This window comes from Pteropus medius, unplaced genomic scaffold (assembly GCF_902729225.1).
Source record: "Pteropus medius unplaced genomic scaffold, Ma_sr-lr_union100, whole genome shotgun sequence".
Lineage (NCBI taxonomy): Eukaryota > Metazoa > Chordata > Mammalia > Chiroptera > Pteropodidae > Pteropus > Pteropus medius.
The window spans coordinates 2,657,263-2,680,137 of record NW_024352787.1 but is presented as its reverse complement, the minus strand read 5'-3'; the positions used below and the strand labels follow the sequence as shown (position 1 = coordinate 2,680,137).

The 22,875-nt window shown below is 37.8% G+C and overlaps 1 protein-coding gene across 1 annotated transcript in view; it reads right to left on the bottom strand.

The window, feature by feature from the left end:
- Positions 1 to 17,263, bottom strand: part of ITGBL1 (integrin subunit beta like 1) — a 173,927-nt gene extending 156,664 nt beyond the window's left edge. The window contains exons 1-2 of the mRNA XM_039848971.1: positions 16,689 to 17,263; positions 15,518 to 15,735 (exon numbers count right to left, since the gene is read on the bottom strand). Coding sequence (XP_039704905.1) covers positions 15,518 to 15,735; positions 16,689 to 16,786 — 316 coding nt within the window. The 5' untranslated portion in view covers positions 16,787 to 17,263. The remainder of the gene's footprint in view (positions 1 to 15,517; positions 15,736 to 16,688) is intronic.
- Positions 17,264 to 22,875: the final 5,612 nt, after the last annotated feature.

Sequence of the window (22,875 nt, the reverse complement as noted above, 5' to 3'; positions counted from 1 at the left end):
ACTCTCCCAGTGGGAGATAGTTGAGCTATTTCATCCAGGACGAGGAAAAAGTGCCAGTGCTTAGCACCAGAGCAGGGCAGGGGTTCTCTAGGCATGAAGAGATTTAATCTTTTTATTTCAAATCATGAAGAGGCCAAGGTGTCTTTGGGGTGAAGGCAGGGCTGAGGGTAGTTGTGGGAGATTGCAGGGTTTGGACTATTTGAAAACCAGTATGACCATAGCAGTTTACATTTACCAATTAAGTCTTGCCCCCATCTCCCCAGTCCCGTTTCCTATTCTAGTAATTTCCATCATATTACAATGTAATTAGCATCATTCTTTCCCTTTTCTCTCTACAGTCACCAACATAATTCAGAATATTATTAGTTTTCATTCTTGGCTATTAAAATAACTTTCTCATTATTCTCTCCATTTAAAGACTTTTCTCTTTCCATATATTCAAAGATCAATGTTCCTGAAATTTCTATCTGAAAAGCAAATTCTCTGTTTACTATTACTTGCCACGTATGGTCCACAGTCTTTTTTTTTTCTTTTCTTTTCTTTCTTTTTTTTTTTTGGCATTGAAAGTCTCTCTATGAGCTGCTCCCACTTGTCTCTGCAGGCTTCTCTTGGGTAACCCCTCTGAAAGAAGCCATTGACCTAAACAAGCAAGACTACTATCCATGATGTTCCACTTTCAAATTTTACTTATCTTTTCCCTTTAACTGGAATGCCAATCCTTTCAAACCCACTAGTTAATAAGTTATTCATCTTCAAAATAGCTAAAATTCCTCATGTGCAAGGCATTTTGTACCTCTTTAATACTGAAGTATACTATATTTTAATCATATCTTTTAATCTTTATAACCCCTACAGCTACTAATGCAGTGTCTTATCCATAGTAATTGCTTAATAAATAGTTGATGATTAAACAAATGATGATTATACAAATAAAACACAAATATGTACATATCTTATATCTATATCTAAGTCCTTCGCTCTTTATATATGAGAATACAGTTCGTTTTCAGAGTTTAACTCTTAAAAATAGTGACTAATTTATATCACCTTTTTAATAATTATACACATATTTTTATCAAAACTATTTATACTCATAGAGACTTTCAATAAAATTGTATTTTAAATTTCAAAATCGATCAAACTTTATAAAAAATTAGTCCCTAAAGGACTTACAGTTTCTCATTAGAAGCAGGAAACATATTCTGCATTCGGTTAATGAACTACACAACAGTGTTGTCAATTAGTTTGCAGTGGTTGACTAGCCAACCAATGGTTGTGTTGACAGCTCACACAATTTAAAACTGTTTATATTCTCCTTTATTCTTAAATAAATTGAATTCTATTGTTTAAAAATACAAAAAACAGAAATCTGAATAATACTAAATATATTAATTGATTTCAATGCTTTTTTGAGGTTCTCAGAAGATAAAACAAATTCCAAAAATAGCTTATTGAAGGAACCAAACATTACCTACATAAGATATTCTTTTAAGGTTAGAAAAGTGAAAATTAAAGAGAGTAATCTAACAAAAAGTAGGTAAATGGTTTACCAAATGTGCATATGAAAACAGAAAATTAGTGAACCTGTCTTGTGACATGTATCAATGGTTTGATTTTCACCAAAATCTGTTTTTCGACATTCGGAGCATACCATCTCTGCTGACCAGGAGCCCCATATTGGCCATTACAAGCTCCTTAACACCACCGGTGAGGGCAGCTTTGCCAAGGTGAGGTCGGGCTGGCACATTTTGATCAGGACAGAGGTAGCTGTCAAAGTGATAAATCAACAGAGCTCCTCAGCTTCCAGTTTTCCACTGCAGGAAGTCCACTGTGTGAGGCCTTGAATCATCTGAATATAGTCAAGGATTCAAGATGACTGACACCAGGGAAACATTCTTCCTTATTTTAGAGCACTTTAGTGGAGGAGATATGTTCAGTTACCTATAGGACCATGGCCACATGCCCGAGAATGAGGCTGGAGTTTTCCTGCAGGTGGTATCTGCTGTGCAGTATTGACACCAGAGGGACATTGTCCCCAGGGACCTGAAGCCAGAGAACGTACTCTTTGATACTCAAATAAATATAAAAATTTTGGACTTTGGACTCAGCACTCAATTTAGTGACAGTAAGTTGAGCACATTCTGTGGCATCCTCTGTTTTGCTTTTCCTGGAACTTTTCCCGGGCAGAAACTACAACAGCCCATCAGTAGATACATGGAGCCAAGGAGTGCTGCTATATAACATGGTCGCTGGGACCCTGCATTTCAAGGGAAAGGACTTCTGTAGGCTGCAACAGCAGATACTGAATGGGAAATACCATGTACTTTTTTCATACCTCCCAGATGCAAAAACATCCTAAAGAAATGATGATACTTGACTCTAGTGACAGAGGACGTTTAATAGAAATCATGCGTAACTCATGGTTAAAACAGTGGCCAGGATGAGGAACTCAGGCCTTACAGTGAGCCGCCCTGTGATAACATGGACCTCTAGATGACAGAGGAAATAATGAATCTGGGGTTCGAGTGGGACTAGATCCAGAACTCAGTAATAGGCAAGAGATATAACAGTGTGATGGCCACATGTCTCATCTTGGGCACCAAGAAACCCAGAATGGCATGCTGCACCATCATCATGGTAAGGCCCTTCAGTTACCCTGTCCCCAGTAGCTGTAGTCCCTCCCCTACTCAAGAAGTTCAGCCAGAGTTCTCCAGGTTCTGCCAGACAGATCAGCAGCCTGAAGATCAGGTGTCAGGGCAAAAAGCCAAAGAGCCTGACAGTCCCCCAGCCAGTGTGGCGCCCAGGATCACCACCCCAGCCCAGCCCCTCACTGTGGCCATGGGGACTCCCCCTACACCCAGAGTACCGCCACCAGCAGCAATAGTAGCGGCAGTAGCAGAATCCCAAAAGGATCTAGCCAGAGTCAGCAGGGGTTAGCTAGGAGGTTCTTAGACTTTATTTTAAGAAAGATCTACCTTAGGCTGCTCAAGAAACAGTGTGGCAAACAGAACAAGGTAGAGGTCCTTTAAATTATGGATGGCCAAGGCAGGGCTACAATCAAAGACATCAGAGAGGTCAAGCCAAGCTCCCTATATTTTAGCGTTGAACTCAAATATGCTGAGTTCCACAAAGCCTGGCCATATCCTGGGAGTGAATGGCCAGAGGCTGGATGCAAACCGCTGCAAGTGGCAGCAGTGCATGAAGTACACACTGTGTGTGCAAGAACTTGATCCAGAGGATGATGGAGGTGTGCAAACTGCTGTGGTGCTCTGCACCGATTCACATAAAGAGGGTACCTGGCATCTCTGTGGCCTTCAAAAACATGGTACTCAAAATACCTGGTGAGCTTGGAGGACAACTTGGAGCACCCTGGAGGACAAAAGGAGAGGCCATCTTAGTTGCAGGTCCACCATATGACCCCCACCTAGGCGAAACTTCAGAGATTGAACAGTGTTTCCTGAGGCCTCTCTCTCCTCCCCTGCTCTTCTTTTCTTCCGTGTTTGTGGAGAGGGGAAGGTTTTATTAAAGTACTTGTTCTTCTAAATCTTGTAATAAACCTGATGCTTTAGAAGAATGTATTAGATACTCTGTCTTGCATCCTCTCTGCACAGAATTGGGCTGTTCATCTTTGAATTTGAGAAGCATGTAGTGATGTAGTAGTTGGACTTAATCAGAACAGCTCTGCACCTTTGCATCTTCTGCTCCTCTTGCTCATCTGTTCCCTTGGCTTTGAAACCTTAGCTACCTTGTCTATGTCCCCTTTATGGCAGATTGGCGTTGGCTGCTCACATAGCACACTGACTTCTTTCTGGGTTCTCAATGACGTCAGCAGGAATCATCTCTCCTGACTCCTTGGCTCTGCTTACTTTCCTGTGTTCTGGTGTCATTCTCAGGTGGTCTTTCCCTTTATGAAAGCAAGATGGCCACCTGTTCAGTTTTCTATAGACACCTTTCTTCCCTCACTGAGCATTTCTGTTAATTCACATCTTTGTTCTCAAAAAGACAATACATATGTTAAAATTTTCATGTATTTGAATTTCTATATTTCGTATTATGAATACCTTCACAAGAGCAAAAGATAATTTCTAATATGATTTATTAATAATAGTCACAATATGTTATATACAAAATAACACTAGTTAATATCAACGGAAATAACAAATATATTCAATTCTCCTATCTACCTTTCCTTTCGCTTTTACAGACAAGGAAAACCAAAGGTTATGAAAGAGTTTCCCCCGTCGCTAACTCTAAAGAATCCTTATTTTGATAACAGTTGGTGCTAAATGCAGTCACTCTAAGAATTTCAATTACAGCTGAAAGAAATTCTCTTTGTTGATATGAGAAGTAATTTAGTCCCAGTGATTTCTGTTACCTGGACTTCTTTTGATGCTAAATAATAAGGTGTTCTTCTGCCCAGTATTCGAGTTTTTATGTGCACTTCTCTCATATAAGACAGAAATGAGAGTCTAAGTCTGCTTTACCATGAAAAAAAAAAAATCAACAGAATGTATATGTCAGGACTCCAAATTCATAAAAATATTTTTTCCTAAAGTGGTTTCACAATTTTAATGTGCCGGAAGAGAAGCTGTCTAACGATTTAAGGGACAGATTTCTTCTCAGAGTTACTTAGCACAGTAGTTGAAGAATAATCATTTTGACTGCCTCTTAAAAGTTATATGAGAACTGAATAAATTCATATATATGAAAATATTTTCCAGCAAAACACACTTAAATATAAGCAGATGTTTTCCCATTATTTTTTGTATTACTAATGCAGCATTAATTTTAAGGTTCAAATCCATCCAAGCAGCAATTGGAGTTTATGTAACTAATAGTGTTGACCAGGAAAGTAAAAAAAAAAAAAAGTCTGCAACTTGTCTTTTGTGTTTTGCAGTGGAAAAAGCTAAAATAGCCAAGTCATTTTGTTTAGAAAAATAACTAGTTTTGTCTAACTATTTTGCACAGCAGAAAATGATAGCTTTGAAAGAGCAGTAGTGACCAATTAGGAAATACATTTACCATGTTTTGATTTTCTGATTTTGGCTCCTTACTCTCTCCAATTGACTAAAACACAAATTTACGGTTAATGCCTTGCCATAAGAGAGGTTCCTAAGCAATATCAAAATTCACTGGCCTCTTTTAAAAAATATTTTTAGCCTGCCATTCCCTAGGAAGTATGCAGATACAATAATAAAACAGGAAACTAGAGTGGGTAACTATTCACTTGGAATAACCTGATGATTAAACTAGTGACTATGTACAATCAGGATGATAGTGCTCTTGGCAGAGGAACTTATCTTCCCTCACAACTTAGGACTGGGGTGACACAAGGTCAAGCCAGTGAGCACCTTATAAAGTCTTATTTTTCTTATCCCTTTATAAAGCCGTCATTCTTCTACTTTAAGTAAGATAACTTAGAATAGATGGAAGAATGAGTTCTATTACAAAACATAGTTTCTTATTTGCCAGGAAATGTGATCCTTGAAAAGAAAAAGCACTCTTTTCCAAAGAAAATGAGATTTGCAACCTTCTTGCAGCTCTCTATCTTTATCAATTTAAGAGTTAATGGAAAATAGCTTGAGAATTTAGCCATGCGGGGGCTAAAAAATGCTATGGAAAATCCCCCTGGAACTCTCAGTACCAACAATACTACACTTGTACCCCTTCTCAGATGTGACTCTAGACCTCGAATCCCAGACCAGGCTTGGAATCTAAATTTCCCTAAGGACAAAGATATCAAATCTCCCAGTTCCATCTGATTTGAAGTTTCCCTTTGCCGAGATCAGCAACATATGAAGACACACTTATTGGCACTTCTTTTGGCTGGTGACTCCCTCCCTTGTGCCTTGGAACCCAACTTGCTCTAGTGCACGTGCCAGAGGGCTAGAGAGCTGTGTGCATTTATGGGTATGAATGTGTGTACACAATTTCAAATTGGAGTTTGAAAGTACTGTTTAAAGCCAAACAACAATAACGAAAACTGATAACAACCAAAATGTTCAGTAATAGACACACAGTTTAATAAAGTAATACATCCATGCTAGGGAACATCATATTCCTATTAAAAGTCTTAATCCTACATAGTATTTAACTAGAATGAAGGCCACAATATACTTTTAAAGAGAAAAAGCAAGACAGAAGGAGAGAAACATAGCTATGTGCATGCCTCTGTGTGTATGTGTGTGTGTGTGTGTGTGATTATAATACACATATTATATAATCATGGGAAATATGGGCGTGTACACCCTAAATTTAGTACTGATTAACTCCGGAGGCTATGATTAAGACTAAGACTAAAGGGGAGTCACAGCACCCACATATTTAACATACTTGAATTCAGTTATATATACTTAGACATCTAAGTTATATATTAGGCAATAAAGAGAGGCGGAGCGATAATTTCAATAATGTAGAGATTCTATCATTCCATTCAGTGAGTGGAAGCCCCAAGTGGGAGTGAAACGGGAGTGTGAAAGTGATGTTATCTCCATGCGCTAAGGCTCTTGGTGTGTGTCTGCTAGTGCAAGCGTCTCACCAGGCTGAATGGCCCCAAAAGAACATTCTAGCTAAAACTCATCTACTAGCCAGCTAAAAACCAAAAATGTCTTCCAGCCATGAAATAAACGCTCATTTATTAGCATTTACTGTGCTGGAGTAATTGGGAGGTAATGAACTCAAACATGGAGCCTTCCTTAGAGAATTATCAGGGCAATATTTAAACTTCAAACATCTGATCTTTGTGCTGATGTAGAACCTATTCTTTGCATACAATGCGACTCCATTATATTAATTTTTATTCACACATATATATATTGTTTGACTTTTGTAATAAACGTATTGTTTTAATAATTTTTAAATATGCGGATAAATAATCTTTTAAATTTAAGTATTTAAATAAACAATTTTTATATTCTCTCTGGTAATTTAATTTCTGGTAACCAGATTTTTAACTATTACACTACCATTTCTTAGAATTAATAAGCTCCTAAAAATTGCTAGTCAAAAAAGTAGCATATGTTAAACATATTAAGAGGCACAGGGAATATACATCTATAACTGGTCATTTAGTTACTAGTAAAAATACATTTAAAGCAAAGAGGTATTCCATTTTTTTTCTTAGAATAATGCCCTTAAAGATGCTAAATTTAATAACAACAGTAATGATAGCTATCACTTAGAGTAAAAATTATGTGTCAGTTATTCTATTAAGTGCTTCATGTGTATTTTCTTACTTAAACTTTGCAATAGCCCTCCCTAGAGTATTAATTATACACTATCTTAGAGATGAGCAAACTGAGTTTTGCAGAGTTTACCCAGACTGATAAAGTCCACATAGCAGGTAAACTGGTGTGGAGCCCAGCCCTATTAGTCTTACAAGCTCAAGTTCTCAACTGCTATGCATATTCTAGTCTTGCCTTATTTTAATAGATTTGAACTTTTTGAATAAAACTGATGTTTTAAATGAGGTTACATTTAGCTACCAATGACAGAAAACCCTCAAATAACAGGAGCAAACAAGATAAAAGTTTATTATGTTTATATGCAAAAAAAGTCCAGAGGCAAGCAGTCCAGGACTAGTGTGGCAGCTCCACAGTATCTCCGAAAAGCCAGATTCCTGTCTTGTGGCTAAGCCATCTTCATAGGTGGAATCACCTTTTGCTTCAAAAAAGCTACTGGAACTCCAGGTGCATTCCAGGCAGCAAGAAAGGCGGATGGGCAAAACAAATACCTCCTTGATTGTCAGCTGCTCCCTTTTAGTATCCCCCACCCACAGTAACTCTGCTTACACCTTTCTGGCCAGGATTTCATCCTGTGTCCACACTTAGCTCTAAGAATGAGGAAGGTTGAAAAACTGAGAATTTTTAGAACTAGAATAATCTTTTATTGTTTACATTTCAATCTTTTATTGTTTACATTTCTGTGATTACACAACCCCCCTCCAATGTCCCTAGATCATTCAGTAATATTTACTAAATACTCAAAAACTTGTGAAAGTGAGTTATTTTGATTTCGTTTTGTATTATGTTGCTTTTCACATTTTTGTAAGTTGAAGAAGTGGTTTCTGGGATCAACCCACTTGAGACCAACACACAGTACCGACAAGGAACAGCCTGAAAATACAGATATCTCAGTGAAGGTAAAAGGCAGAAGCAGAAATGCTCTGAGTTTAAATCCTGTGAATTTGCAGAAAGTTTGATGTTTCCAGTAAAGAAGAGAACAAAATTTTCAGATTCAAGGACTAATCACACAGTATTGAGGATAGGGCTCTGGAACCTTCCATCCAATCAATTATGATGGTATAAATCAGGTGAAGATTGCAGAGAATGGAACACAAAAGTCAAGGTCCAGAGACAGAAACAAGCATCAGAAACTTAGACATGCAGTGAGGTGGAGCATGACACAGTGAGTTGCTTAGTCTCATTCTCAAGTCGATCAGGGCCGAAAGCTCAACCAGCCTTGACACTATAGAGCAGACATGTTGTCCAAGGAGAGATAGTTCCAAACACTGACGGTCAAAGGACAAAATGCAAAACATACATTTAAACCCATAGGAAGATGTAATATAGAAGGAAAATTATTTTGTGGGGAATAAATATCTTTGAACCAAGCATCAAGCTAGGATAGGAGAGGGGCATCTGGCATAACTAAGTATAATAATTTCAATGACTTACTAATCATTCCTATGTTTTAATATTATTATTATCTTCATTTGACACTATTATTGCCTCCGTTTTATAGATAAGAAAACGGAAGTCACAAGGGTTTGAGTAACTAGTTCCACAGCTGGCAAGTGATAATGTCAGGCATTGAATCTAGGCAATTGCTGGGCTGTACATCACTCTTCATGATCTGTACTAGAAACCTGGTGTTTCTTATCAGCAGTGGTTTGGGAAAGACTGGGGCCAGGGAAATTAGATCATGAGGATAAGCTCTGAAAAGAAGGAAAAGACTCAGTACTTGCATCTTGGATGGAGCATAAGAATAACCAGGTATCAAGAGAGTTGGAACCTCCCTCACCATTCATTCCTCTTGCATTTTACAGGACAACTCACTATATTAGGAATAATAATAGCTCCAAAAATGTCCAAATTTTTGTTCACAGAACATGTAAATATGTTACTTTCCATGGCTAAGGGAACTTTGCTGATGTGATTAAGATTATGGATCTTCAGATGGGAAGATGATACTGGATTATCTGGTTAGGCCATACCTAATCACATGATTAAAAGTGGAGAACTTTTCCAGGCTGTAGTGAGAGGGATGTGATAATGGAATAAGCACAGAGAGATGGCATCACAAAAAGGAAGTGACGCCCTATTGCTGGTTCCGAGATGTAGGGGTGATGTGCGAGGACCCAAGAGAAGCACCTAGAAGGTCAGGGAGACCCCCAGCTGACAGTCAGCAAGGAAACAGGGACCTCAGTCCTATAACTATGTAAAATAAGTTCTCTCAACATTGAATGACCATGAAATGGATTCTCTCTGAGAATATCCACAAAGGAACAGAGCTTGTAAACACCTTATCCTTGGGAGACTCCCATAAAACATCTGACTCACAAAACTAAAAGAAAATACATTTGCGTTCTTTAAGAAACAAGGGTTATGGTAATTTGTTATAGCAGCAGCAGCAGCAACAACAAAACCCTAATACAATGGCAGAAGATGGAACTTAAGAAATTTGTCTTTCTTTGTAACTCCTCAGACAGGGAATTCTTCAGATAAAAGACCATATCTGGGATTTCTGCTCCTATGGCGTTGATCACCCACTCCCAAACCCTGAGCATCATGAGTCACAGGTCAGATTTAACAATCCGTGTCTGTAGTCCGGAGAGCTCAGTAGCTTTTTCGTACATTATGATACCGAGAAACAAAAGATGTCCGTCTTCGTATCATGTCTCAAAATGTAGTGAATACTTTCAAGAACCCCATGGAGGTTTATGCTTTGCAGATTTAAAACTTGTGACACATAGTTTTGTTCCCATATGTTCTCCTCTCTTTCTGGGGAACCTTTACTTAAAAAATAATCGTTGAACTTATCACACTGACACTATTTGATCTAATCACCATAATATTATAAATTTGTTCTAGATTATCAAAAGGTGTGAATGACCTGATCCAAGGCCAACATTTTTCGGTCTCTATGGTAGAGATGCAGCATGGTGTCCAAATAAAGCAGCACAATGGAGAGAAAGCAGTGTGCAGGTAGGTCTGGCACTTTCTTGAGGATGGAAATCTTTAACTTTTACATGTCACTTGGGGTAAGACAAGATACATTAGTCCAAAATAGATGGATCTAGAAGAGTAGAGCTCAAACGAGAGGCTTACACGAAAGGATGAGCTAGTCACGGGAGACTCCGGGATGTGTTTTCTAAAGCTACAGGAGATGTCAGGACCACAATGAAAACACACAAAAGGAAGCGATCAGAGTCTGTCTGCCCCACCCGGTGAGAGAGAGGGGATATAAAAAAAGCAAAGCATAGTAAATACAAAAGAAGGCCGGACAGAGATAAAGGAGTGGGCAACTAGAATAGAGTAAGGCTTGTAGGAAGGGAGAGAAATTGGAAGATGGAAAATGACTGAGAAAAGAAAAGCCAAAGAGTGATGCCATAAAATGGTCTTGGAGGGAGTTATTCAATCACTTAAGAAAAATGTAACTGTGGGAAAAAATCAAGTCGAACAGTCCTAAGACAGACTAGAAAGAGCCAGAAAGTCCAGCTCTTATGAATAATTACATACAAATCTCATATTATTTACTTAACAGTGTAATAGTCAGAAATATTTGGAAAAAATTACTAATATTTATATATTGTGGAGTTTCTATTTATTTTATTTTTATATTGCATGTGTTTATATATATACAAATCAATGTTTATAAGAATATTTTTATATATAGTCTGAATAAATATATAAGTGCATAAATTATATGGATATTAAATATATTTATACACAGATATAAAAATTATTCTGAATAATACCATGCGGGATGTTAAGATCCTTTATATTCATAAAGATGTTGTTCCATTCAGAGAAATCAAATGCTTGGCTCAGGATTAATGACACAAACAAGTTAACCCAAGTTAACAATTCAGACTAGTTTCTCATCTAGCCCCAGATCTGCCAATGAAGTCCAGACTCTTATTCTGCTAGCAATAGTTGTTCATTTTACAGAAATTCCAAATAAAAATAAGTACCCATTCCCTAACAAGAACTTTTAGCCATTAATTCGGTGTCATATGGTTCTTTCTCTTGACATCTTCATTCCATCAGTTCATTCATACTCTCAGTCACTTATCACCTTTCTCATCCTTGGGTACTAAAGCATATTGATTCTATCTTTCAACAGTGTTTAAAATTTATCATAATTCTGACCTTACTCTCTCTCCATTGGACTATAATTTAAATAGTATCTAAATTGAGTTCCTTGCAACCAAGTGTCTACTCCAACCTGCTGTACCCTCAGGCACCCCATCACTTTTCATGAGTCAGAGCACTAACCACGGCACACAGGTTCAACCACTTCATGGCTCTTGTATGCTGTTTAACTGAGCATGAATTTCACATCCAGGTTCAAAGTCCTCCATAGCATGCCCAGCTGTAACTCTCAATAGATCTTCTACTTTCCCCTAAAATCCAGCCAAGTCAAACCTAGAATCCCTCGCTATTTCCCAAACACACGTTTTTCTGTCTCTAAACCTTTGCTTGAATTTTTCTTCACTCAGAATTCCAACAGCCCACCTTTTGGATTAAAAACCTCCCTAAACTTAAAGATTTATGTCAAGTTCTACCTCTTTCTCAAGAACTTCTAACCACAGTATTTAATTTCTGTCTTAATAAAACCCTCATAGAAATTCATAGAGATTCTGTACTGCACTGCATTATAGATATTTCGTATTTCTCTTAACCTCCCTACGCAATGGGAAGCTGTCATGTAGTCTTCACCTTTATATCCCCTTCAACAGCAGAGATATACAGCATTTCTTAAGTGTTTGCTAACTCGAATTCAGTTAGCTCTTCCCAGTTACTAAAACTGAAACTCTTTTAAGTGGCATTATATATATAATGTGTATAGATAGATAGATAGATAGATAATCTATAACTATATCCATACATATATAGATATATAATCTATATCTATATCTATACATCTCTATATATATTAGAAAACAATTTTAAGAAACCAGTATTTTAAGTGAAATCATAGCCATTTAGACAGGTTTCCAGGGATGCCATGAAATATAGTTTGTTTTTATATAATCAAACATTTTACTGTTCTCAAAGATTATTTTACCAAAATTAGGTTACTTCTTATTAGAATATCACATCCACAGGAATAATCACTGGGCCAGGCTTTATGCTATTGAAGTATAAGGGTGATGCATGCGTCATGAGCAAGTGGACAATGGTAGAAATAGACCACTTGTAATAATATAAACGTAATCACTTTCGACCAGCTCAAACTAAAATAAGTATGCTTCTTGTGATTCACAGTATTAGAATCCCAGTGGAGTTAACTTTAAAAGGGCATTGTGTATCTAATACAGCTGTTCTGAGGATGGGCCAAAATAGCTATCCTTGCTTGACCTTTTGAGCTTTGGATCAATAACAACAGGACTGGACTACACTAAGGAAACTAAATCGCTTTTACTGCATTAAATGCCCAACAAACACTAAGTAAGGCTGTCTCTCTCTCTCTCACTCTCTCTTTCCCTCTCTCCCTCTCTCCTTCTCTCTATCATTTATCTTTTTATCTATCTAGCTGTCCATACTATCTACTATCCATACTAGCTCACCTTTTGTGCATTGCTATAATATGTTATATATATTATATTATATATAATATAATATAAATGATAAATGATAAAAGATAAATGATAGAGAGAAGGAGAGAGGGAGAGAGGGAAAGAGAGAGTGAGAGAGAGAGAGACAGCCTTACTTAGTGTTTGTTGGGCAATTATATTATATATAATATAATATTATATATTATATTATATATTATATATAATATAATATAATATAATATAATATAACATAATATATATACATGTATATATAATATGTTATATATATTATATTATATATTATATAATATTATATATTATGTTATATATTATATTATATATTATATTATATTATATATTATATAATATTATATATTATAATATTATATAATATATATACAGGTAATATAGGTATATACATGTATATATATATATATACATGTATATATAAATATGTATTGAGCACTTTGTGCAAAACACTATTCTAAGTGTTTTACATATGGTAAACTTCACAACAATTCTGAAACGTAGGTACTGTAATTATCCCATTTCATATGATGAAATCAAGGCTCAGGAAGTTTAAGTAACTGCCCAGGTTCACACAGCTGTTTGGTGGTGGGGCTGGGGTTTAAATCCTGGAAAATTTCCTCCAGAGCTTATAGTTTTAATCATTCTGTGATACAGTACCAGAGGAGGATTTTGTTTTCTTCACAGAGATCTGGGAGGTCTCTGGAAAGTATTCTATTTCTAGAAACTACTTACAGGAACTTATAGAGGTGAAGGCTCAGACGCCCTTAAAAACATAAAAGACAATCTACTTTGTTTCTAGCCTACCAACTATAATATTGGAATTATTTCTTGAAGATGGAATTGAGAAGCTAAATTTAAAGCACAGAATAAGCAGGGAAGCTGGCAATGCAGCCTGATAGGCTGCGCGTAAGGATTTCTTCACTGGCCCAGCAAACATAGGACATTTGCAGGGGCAGATTCTGCACCAGGCCCTGCAGTGTAGGCCTCAAAGGGTGTCAGTCGGAATGATGAGAATGGAAAATGAACACAGTTATTCCATTCAGCCTTGAAATAAAGAGAAACAGTTTGCCTTCTACAGGAATGCACACATAAGCAAATAAAACCATGGGTGACTCAGGGCTGCATTTTGTATCAGGGAGGAAGGAATGCAGTGACTAAGATGTTACGAGTAAACAACAAATCACTTTCCATGGGAGATAAGCAAGAGCACTATATACCACGACATTCCCTCTGCATAATTTCACAGAAAGTAATCAGAGAAGCTTCTTCAATAGAGGAGTTTTATCTGACGGCACCCATAACTACTTTCACTGGTTGAAGAGACTACATTTTACTCCTTTTCCAATAAAAGAACAATACAAAATGCTCTAAAAAAAAATGTGTTCAGAACTCATGATATTGAAGAGGCCTTGCCAGAGGCAATAAAATTCAGAGAAGCTAGGTGGAAGTTGCATTTGGAATGAAATATTAGACAATACTTAGCTTTCATTGCTAAGGGCTGCCTTTAATAATGCTGCAGCTTACGGGACTGATGAAGTTAAAATAACAAGTTGTGGCATTCACTATTCTTAAAGGGTTGAGCTGCATGCAGTCTTCATAGGGTAAACAACCCACATAGAAGCACCTGTGCCCCTCTGAATTACTTATATGACTATTTTTTCCACTGCCAAACTGCCTGCATATTAAGTATTCTCTCTATGCACTTCTGGGTCCAGGTGCCAAGAAAAAAACAATTTGCTATAAACTCATTCTTGATCTCTGCATGTTAGTGTTGGACGCTCATTCTTAGCTACGATGTAGGTAAAATAAGTTGTGATTTTTTTCCAACAAATTTTCCAAACCCTGGTTGGAATGCATTGTCTTGTCCTTTTACTAACAGAGTGCCTATATCATTCACGATGAACTTATTGAGGTTCTTGGCCTGAAGTAAATGGCATGTTTATGTGAAACTAGTAGAGATTGGGAGTGTTCTCTACGAAGAAATATCTTGACCCTCTCCAGTATCAGGACCCAAGTCATTCCTTAGAAATGTGCAAGGGAAATGAATTTATTTTTCACTCCACCCTTACAAAGTACCAAGTTTCACGGCAGCTAAAAATTTCAAGCACCTAAAACAATACAAAGGCGACTTCCTCTAAGCAGATATGAGCCTGCTTATTTTCTCCTTGTTGCAGTTTCTGATATGCACTTATGAATGTGAACTATATGCTAAGTACGAGAGGGCAAATCAGACTTCAATATACAACCTGCCTCCCTGGAATTTAGGAAAATAATATTTCCCTGTGTTTCCTCAATGAAAATAAAACACAGGCTTATGTTCTGCAAATATTATGATTAACATTCGTGTTTGGGGTAGGAGAGCCCAGCAAAATAACTCCATTTGTGAGGAAGTTGTAAGATTTAGTCTGTAATAAGGAACTAAAATAGAAGGAAGTGAAATTTATAATTAAGTGAATGAATCTTACAAATATTATTTCCACTTACGTTTGGACCCTACGGTGGAGGAAAGTATTATAATACACGATTCCAGAATAGACTAGCCAAAGAATATCTTCGCGATGGCAGCAATTTCCTTGAGGGCCATGTGTGGAGAGATCTGTCCTCACACTTCTCTCCCCTAGGAACTGGCAGAAACCTCAGAAGGAAGTTCTTCCCCATTCCTGCGAGTGTTGCGTGTCATGGAGAGGAGACAGAACCCTCCCTTACCTGCACAGGTGCTCCCGTCGTAGGTCTCGCACACCCATTCGTGGCACTCACAAAGGGGCCCGAAGTACACGCCTGGCTCTCTCACGTGACAGATGCAGACCCCACAGTCACACCGGCCCCGGCCGTGGCACAAAGCGCTCCCTGGGGGCTGCCCTGGTGCCCGGCACCGGCGCTCTGACTCGGCCTGGGATAGCCTGCACAGGGCACCCGGCCCGCTTCTGCATGGGATGACAAACCAAGGCAAGGCCATGGTCAAGCACAGACACTGTCCCTACTGCTCTGAGCCCACGTTCCCTCCCAATGTCCACTCAGATGGAGACAGATAACCTTTGAGGCCCCACGTTTCTCAGGCAAACAACCTCCCTCTAGAAGAGCTGTTATCCCAGACGAACCATACCACCCAGAGATTATCACCTGAGAAATGACCATGACCCAAATGTCTAAGCAGTGACCTACCCACTTAGGAAATAGACCGTCTTTCAGTTGTATAGAAGTGACTCAGCCCTACCCCTTGCAAATGTGTCACTGAATTTTATATACACATTTAGATTAAATGCAAATTAATCCACTTAGCTGACTTTTCGGTTCTCTTTGAAAAGTCTCATTGCTATATGATAGCCAGGGACAGTTATTTTATTAAAAAAAAAAACAGAAGAGAAGAAAAAAGAAAGAAAAGATGAATATATAGAAAGAACTATACACATTATAGTAGCATAGGACATAATGCTTTTGAAAGTTGCATTAAGCAGTGCTTCTAAACTATACTTTTTAAAAGTTTAGCTTTGCAATGCACCTCAAAATCTCCTACAAAATGTAATACAAAATGTAATATAGATCCATGAAATAATTCTGCCTTATAGACTATGAAAACATATAGATACACATAGAACTACCTTTTAACTAATGGCAGAAATTCCTCATATATGCATTGTCATAAGAGGAAATTATGTATTTATTCAATGCTTCTATTTTTCTGAAGCAAAAGCTAAAGGACAGAAGTGAAGCAATACACAGCATAGATATGAGGAAAGGAACAGAAACAGGTTGAAAACAGTTCATCCCGTGTCCAACTTTGTAACTGCTCTTGGCTTAGGGCAGCCATCCTGCAAGATTGAGCCCTGCCACGCAAAGCAGGGCAGGTCTGTTTTAAAGAAAAACAAACCAAACTTACCTCAGAGAAGGCAAGAAGCTTTGAGGAATAGCTGACAGCCCCGAGAAGAGGAGGGAGGAGGCCAGCAGCAAGAAGTTCCTGAAGCCTGCGGGACACATGCTGGGCTCCCGGACTGTGGAGGAGACCTGTACCTCTGCAAGGTGGAGCTCACAGAGGGAGGCTGCAAGACAGCGAGGTACCACCAGCAGATGGCCAGGCAGAAGGACCCACCGACGCTCAGGAGCGCAGGTCCGGGGCTCTACCCGGAGCTGCGAGTGCGTTGATGAACTGCCTGCGAGGATTTGGGCAGCGGCACCGCTCTGGGCGGGGTGCTGGTGCCAAACTCCTCAACTGGAGAGTCTAGGCAGGAAAGTAATTAGAAACAGTTGTACAAGCAGATGGTTTATTTTGACATTAAAAAAGAAATGTCCTGTTCACAGACTTGAGAAAATCGTTTCTTTCTTCAAGTACAAGCCTCAGAAATATCTGACAGAAGATTTGAGCTAGCTGATATTGAAGGGACAGATAAAATAATCCCCAAGATGTGAGGATAAGGGAGAGGCTGGTAATGTCAGCGTGAACGCTTGGCCGGGGAATTATTCACCACATGCTTTTAAAGAATGCACTTTTGGGATATGAGTTGTGAGAGGCAAGCAAAAGTAATAAACAAAACTTTTTCTTGTACGTTTTATCTTTTGTTTTAAATTGCGGGTATTAGATTTCTTCGGGCTTTAAAAAGTGTGTTGATTCTAGTTGTCCGAGCCAGTAGTTTATCACATCACATTTTTTCTTGACTTGGACAGTTCAAATAGTGGTTGTCCCAAATTCACCCCACTTTTCTCCATGAATCAAGTATGAGGAAACAAAATAAAATGATTACCGTATCAATTGCACTGAAAAGTCATTAGTGTCCTTTATTAAGCACCTATTATGTGCCAGTCACTTAGTATATTTGATCTCTAATTGTGACAAGAACCACACATTCGTTTATTTATTTTGCAAACACGAATTTGGCATTTATGAGGTACCAGGCTCTGTGCCAGTTAGAGAAGACACAACAGGGACTTAAGGAGACATGATCCCTACTCTGGGAATCCAGTGTGCTAGCGGATATTAATCAAAACAAAAATGCAAATATAAAAGGATAAAAAGTTGCAAATGCAATGAAAAAAGAGTACAGTTACTTCCAGATTAGCTAGATGTACCTTATCTAATCAAAATGATGTTATTTGAGCTAAGGAATAAAAAATGAATAGAAGTCAGTTTGGCAGAAATGGGGAAGTGATGGAAGAGAGTAGGGAAGCATTCTTATTTTAAAATTCAAGAAACTGAGGGCAAAGAGTGACCTCTTGCTCAAAAATAACCGACCTGCTCAAAATCACACAGAAAGTTAAAGTGAGATTTCAGCTGAAATCTGTGGGAATTCAAACCCCACACACTGTCCCCTACATTGTGTGGTCATTTGAGAAAAGTATTACGGAGGGTTATATGGGAAGGAAGAAAACATTCTTCTTTCACTTTAAGAAAAGCACCTTAGATGCAATGGTTCTTCATGAAATAAAACCATCCAAGCTGTGATTCTGCGACCTTAAAATTAGGAATAAGCTATACAGGATGGGATTTCTCCCTGTCATTTACATCAACAGATATAAGACCAGTCCCAACATTTGCCTGCTGGGGCAAGAAGGCAAATGAGCATCCTCTGAGCAGAGCCCACCGCTTTCCTCTTGCTTCCTCAATCTCCATCTGCACCAGGAGGGGCTTTGCCTGGGGCACATCGCAGCCTGCACAGCCTGCACAATGGCTGATCCTTTGTCAACCCTTAGGACCAGGCAGGTATATGCTGGTGGCCGGATCTATCGTGAAGTGGACATACTGAGGAGAGGTGTGCATGGTAGAGTCCTGGGTACCTAGAAGACTAGGTTTAGAAGGAATGACATAGACTCTGGCTTGGGAAGTTCCCTGGATCATATGAACTACTCATCTTGTGGGGAGGAGGTATGTCTGGAGGCAAGACAGAGGGAGTCACTAAACCAGTCATTCTCAAAGTGAGATCTGTGAACTAGCAGCAGCAGCAGTGCCTAGGAACTTGTTAGAAATGCAAGTTTTCAGGCCCCTATCACAGGCCTACTGAATCACAGGGTGCATTTCAATAATACTTCGAGAAATCTATTTGCACATTATAATCTGAAAAGCCTTGCAAAGCCCAGGGCTAAGGGCTGGGGCCACAGATGCCTGCCTCTAAGGGTGGTACTTACACTCACTCCTAGTTCAAGTTCTGGCATTAGATGACTTCCTAGCCATGTGTAACACTATGAGGACATAGGAACAGGCTCTCTTGCCAATATCTAAAAAATAGTGGTGACTCAGAGAATATAGGAATAGTAGAAGAGAAGCATCAATTCCAAAGCCTGAATAGGAATTTACAATGAAAACATGGAGCTTTTAATAAATGAGTCATACTTTCTGAGAGAAAAAAAAATCACTGTGAAATAGGGACCTGATGTTTGAAGATTTCTTTCATAAATTAAAACATTTTTTTAACTTGCGTTGTTTTCATACCATGTGGTATGCAATGAGGAATATTGTCATTAAAAGCGTGCTTCTGTGAAGGAAAGATAGTATGTACTATGTGACTGAAAGTATTTAAATATTCAGATCATTTTATTACTGTGACTCAGAAAAAATATTCCCAGAAAGTTGAAATAGTTATACTGTGGCTGACTTGGTGACTCAGTAGAAAGTCTTGGATCCATAAAAACTCTGTCAAAATAAAATGAATAACTTAAAATTTTCTCCTTTTAGCAAACTTTGTTTTCTTTTTTCTTTTCTTTTTTTTTTTTTTTTGCCAAAGTACTAAATGCCTTGGAAATACCGACTTTCTCTCCTCTCTCAATTTGCAGAAACCTCAAGGGCACACATTCTAATAAGAGCAAATGTAGGGTCCAATGGCTGTTTGGAAGGCCCTGAGTTTCTCACTGATGTCGAAGACCCTGTGACAGGTCTGGGGAAAAGGTAGTGGGTTGGATGCAGAGTGAAGTGTCCCTGGAAAAATTGTTTAGAACTAAACTCAAAGGAGTTAAAAATATCTTAGTCCTTGAACATAGTCCTTGAGTCCTCAGGTTACAAAATCATAGAATCTCAGGATTCAAGGGATATTTTTTTTAAAGATCTAGTCCCAAATTAAATTTGTTGACAACATGCAACACAACTGCCAAATGATTAGATAGACTGATTAAGAAAACAAAAATGAAAGAGAACACACCTCTTCTGAATGGTTCTGAAGTTTTCACCCCTTGGTTTCAAATCTACTCCAAAAGGTCATTTAAAATAATATCTTGATCATAGCCTTGCTGAAAATATTTTAAGATGTAATATATGTGTTCCTCAGTCCCGCTACCTGTCCACATATTCCTCAAATAATTCTACACTTCTCAAGATAAACATTCTCATTTACATTACCTCTTCCTTGTATATTACAACTTCAGGTCTTCAATACCCTGATTTCCTGAGTGTTTTTGCTTTGTCTGGGACGGTTTCTTCTGTAAAGTATAACATGTACAGCTGAGACCATAAAGTAGGTGTGTGGAATTGTTTTTTTTTGTTAACTGGACCTTGTACACAGAGGGCAAAGATAGACCAAAGAAAGAGTCAGACCACTCTAAATTGGTAGTGTCAGGTTTAATAAGCAAGGAAACTTACATATGAAGCTTGTCTTGATTGGTTGCCACAAGACAAGTAGATCTCCAGAGCCACCTGCCAGAATCTTACAAGTTTATAGGGAGGCTTTAACTGAGTTCAGTCACATAAACCATACAGATTGTCTCAATAACACATTGTTCTGTCAAGGCTTGAAAAATGCTCCCACCGTAGGAACAATGGGCAGAAGTTACATTCCAAATACAGGAGAAGGAGTGAGGAGCCTCCAATTACCAAGGTCTAACTCAACCTAGTACTTTCAGCATTCTAAGTTCATATATTGTACATCTACTAGTATACTGATGATCACATTAACTTTTTGACTGTCTCATTACTCCAATTATGGGCTTTCACGAGTATATCATTCCCCAGATATAAATCGATATTTATCTTTGTTTGATTTTATGCATTAAAAATCATTATGGACGCTATTTTCATATTTCTCTCACCCTTCAAAAAGTAAGTCTTATGAGTACACTTTCTCCATCTTTATCTAAATAATTGATAAGTTAATTGAAAAAAATTAGTCTTAGGACCAAGCTTAGATGAGACTGTTCTTCAAGACAGTAAATCCCTTAATCAGCACATATTGACTAGGCAATCCGACCACTACCAGTTTTCTGGAATCAGCCTATGTCTTCACTGTGTTTACAAGAATTTTATAAAAGATCTCATTAGTTGCCTCACTAACCTTAGTTTCCCAGGTAAAACTTGGGCTTTTGCACCTCTCTGTCAGTAACTAAAACATACATGTTATATACTCAATACATATTTCCAGCATGAATAATTAACCAAAAGTTATCTACAATGTAAATAATTGATTTAGGAGTCAACAAATGATTCAGGTGATACGATGGATCCTGGATCAGTAGTCAGATGACATTTGTAAACTTTCATATCCTCCAAACATCATGTATATACAACATGAATCCAAATAACACCAGATCCTCTTTCTATATCCCCAATTTTTATTATTTATATCATTTGTACCTAATTCCTATACCCGTAATTTTAAAAGCTATCTTCGCTTCTTTTCTCCAATTTACCTGGATTATCCAATAAATCCCTGAATCATGTTAATTCTATTTCTTAGTAATCTAGACCCCACTTCCACATCACTACTTTAACTTTTATTTTGTGCAACATTGCCATTCTTTTATAACTGGCCTTGCTGCATTCAGTCTCATCCTTTTGTGTCTACCTCTTACCCTGTTCCCCAGGAGATCTCATTTACACATTTCATTATGTTTATTCCCTACTGAAAAATAGTTTAATAGCTTTCCACTGTGTAGAGCATAAAGCTCAAGTCCTCTATAATTTCATACAAGACAATTTATATTTAGACTCTAACTGTCTTCATAGTGAATGCTCCACCCAGATCCCCCCTCCAGGGCCAATGAATTCATCCTCTTGCTGATGGCAGTATGGGCTGCTGATGGCTCACAGCTGTCCCCCTCACCAGGAATTGCCCTATGCATCAGGAACAGCCTCCCCTAAGGCTGATCGCTCAGATCCATGACAGTCCTCTAATCCTTACCTGCAATAGTATTGACAGCCTCATACCCCTTCTGTGGAAAATGTAGAACTGGATAACTTTAAGCTGTACTTCATGTCAACAAGGCAAGAAACTCAAAAATTAAAGGCACCAAGATGTGTAACATGTGAAGCTGATCAAGAAGTTTTTGAGAAATATTTATTTATTTATTACTTAGGAGTATGTATATACATATGTATGTATGAATGTCTGTATGTATATATGTATGCATGTATTCTTTCTCCTTTCTTCCTCCTTCTTTCTTTCCTTCCTTCCTTCCATCCTCTGTCTAAAGCTGTTCCCCTGACCAAGCACCGTTTATTCTGTTTTATTTTCTTGTCAGGCCTTATCAGGGTCTAACATTATATTTTTCTGTTTATGTGCCTACTGTTTATGATCTTCCATTCTCCATTTAATGGCAAGTTCCATGAGTGCAGAGACTTTTGCTCTCCAGTAACTCCAGTATCTGGCACAGGGTAGAATCTCAACAAATATTTACTTAGAGAATAATTGAATGAATGAATGAATGAATGAATGAGTGAGTGACTTTTAAAAGTTTGATACACTTTGATTAAGTTGAACAATTTGAACTTAAGGACAGTATTTCAGGTTTAATGGAAGGAAAGAATCAACACACTGTTATAAGAAAAATTTAGGCAACTAAAATATAAAAATCAGTAAGAAAATTATATTTGTCATGAAAAAAATTAAGAAAGCTAATCTAGAGTCAGATAATCAACAGCTCATCTTAAACTCTCTATATACGTGTGGCACACTAATTGTTCACATAGAGTCAAGTTGAAAGTAAAAAAGATCTCAATTTCACTCAAAACCCACTTATATAATATTTTCAGCTAAAAGGAGGCTTCCAGGTTTTCAAATAGGAAAAGGTACACCAAAGCTTTCAGGAAGGCTAAATATTCCCAGGCAGCAATAAAAATAAGTTTAAATTTCCAAGAAAAAGAACTTTTCATC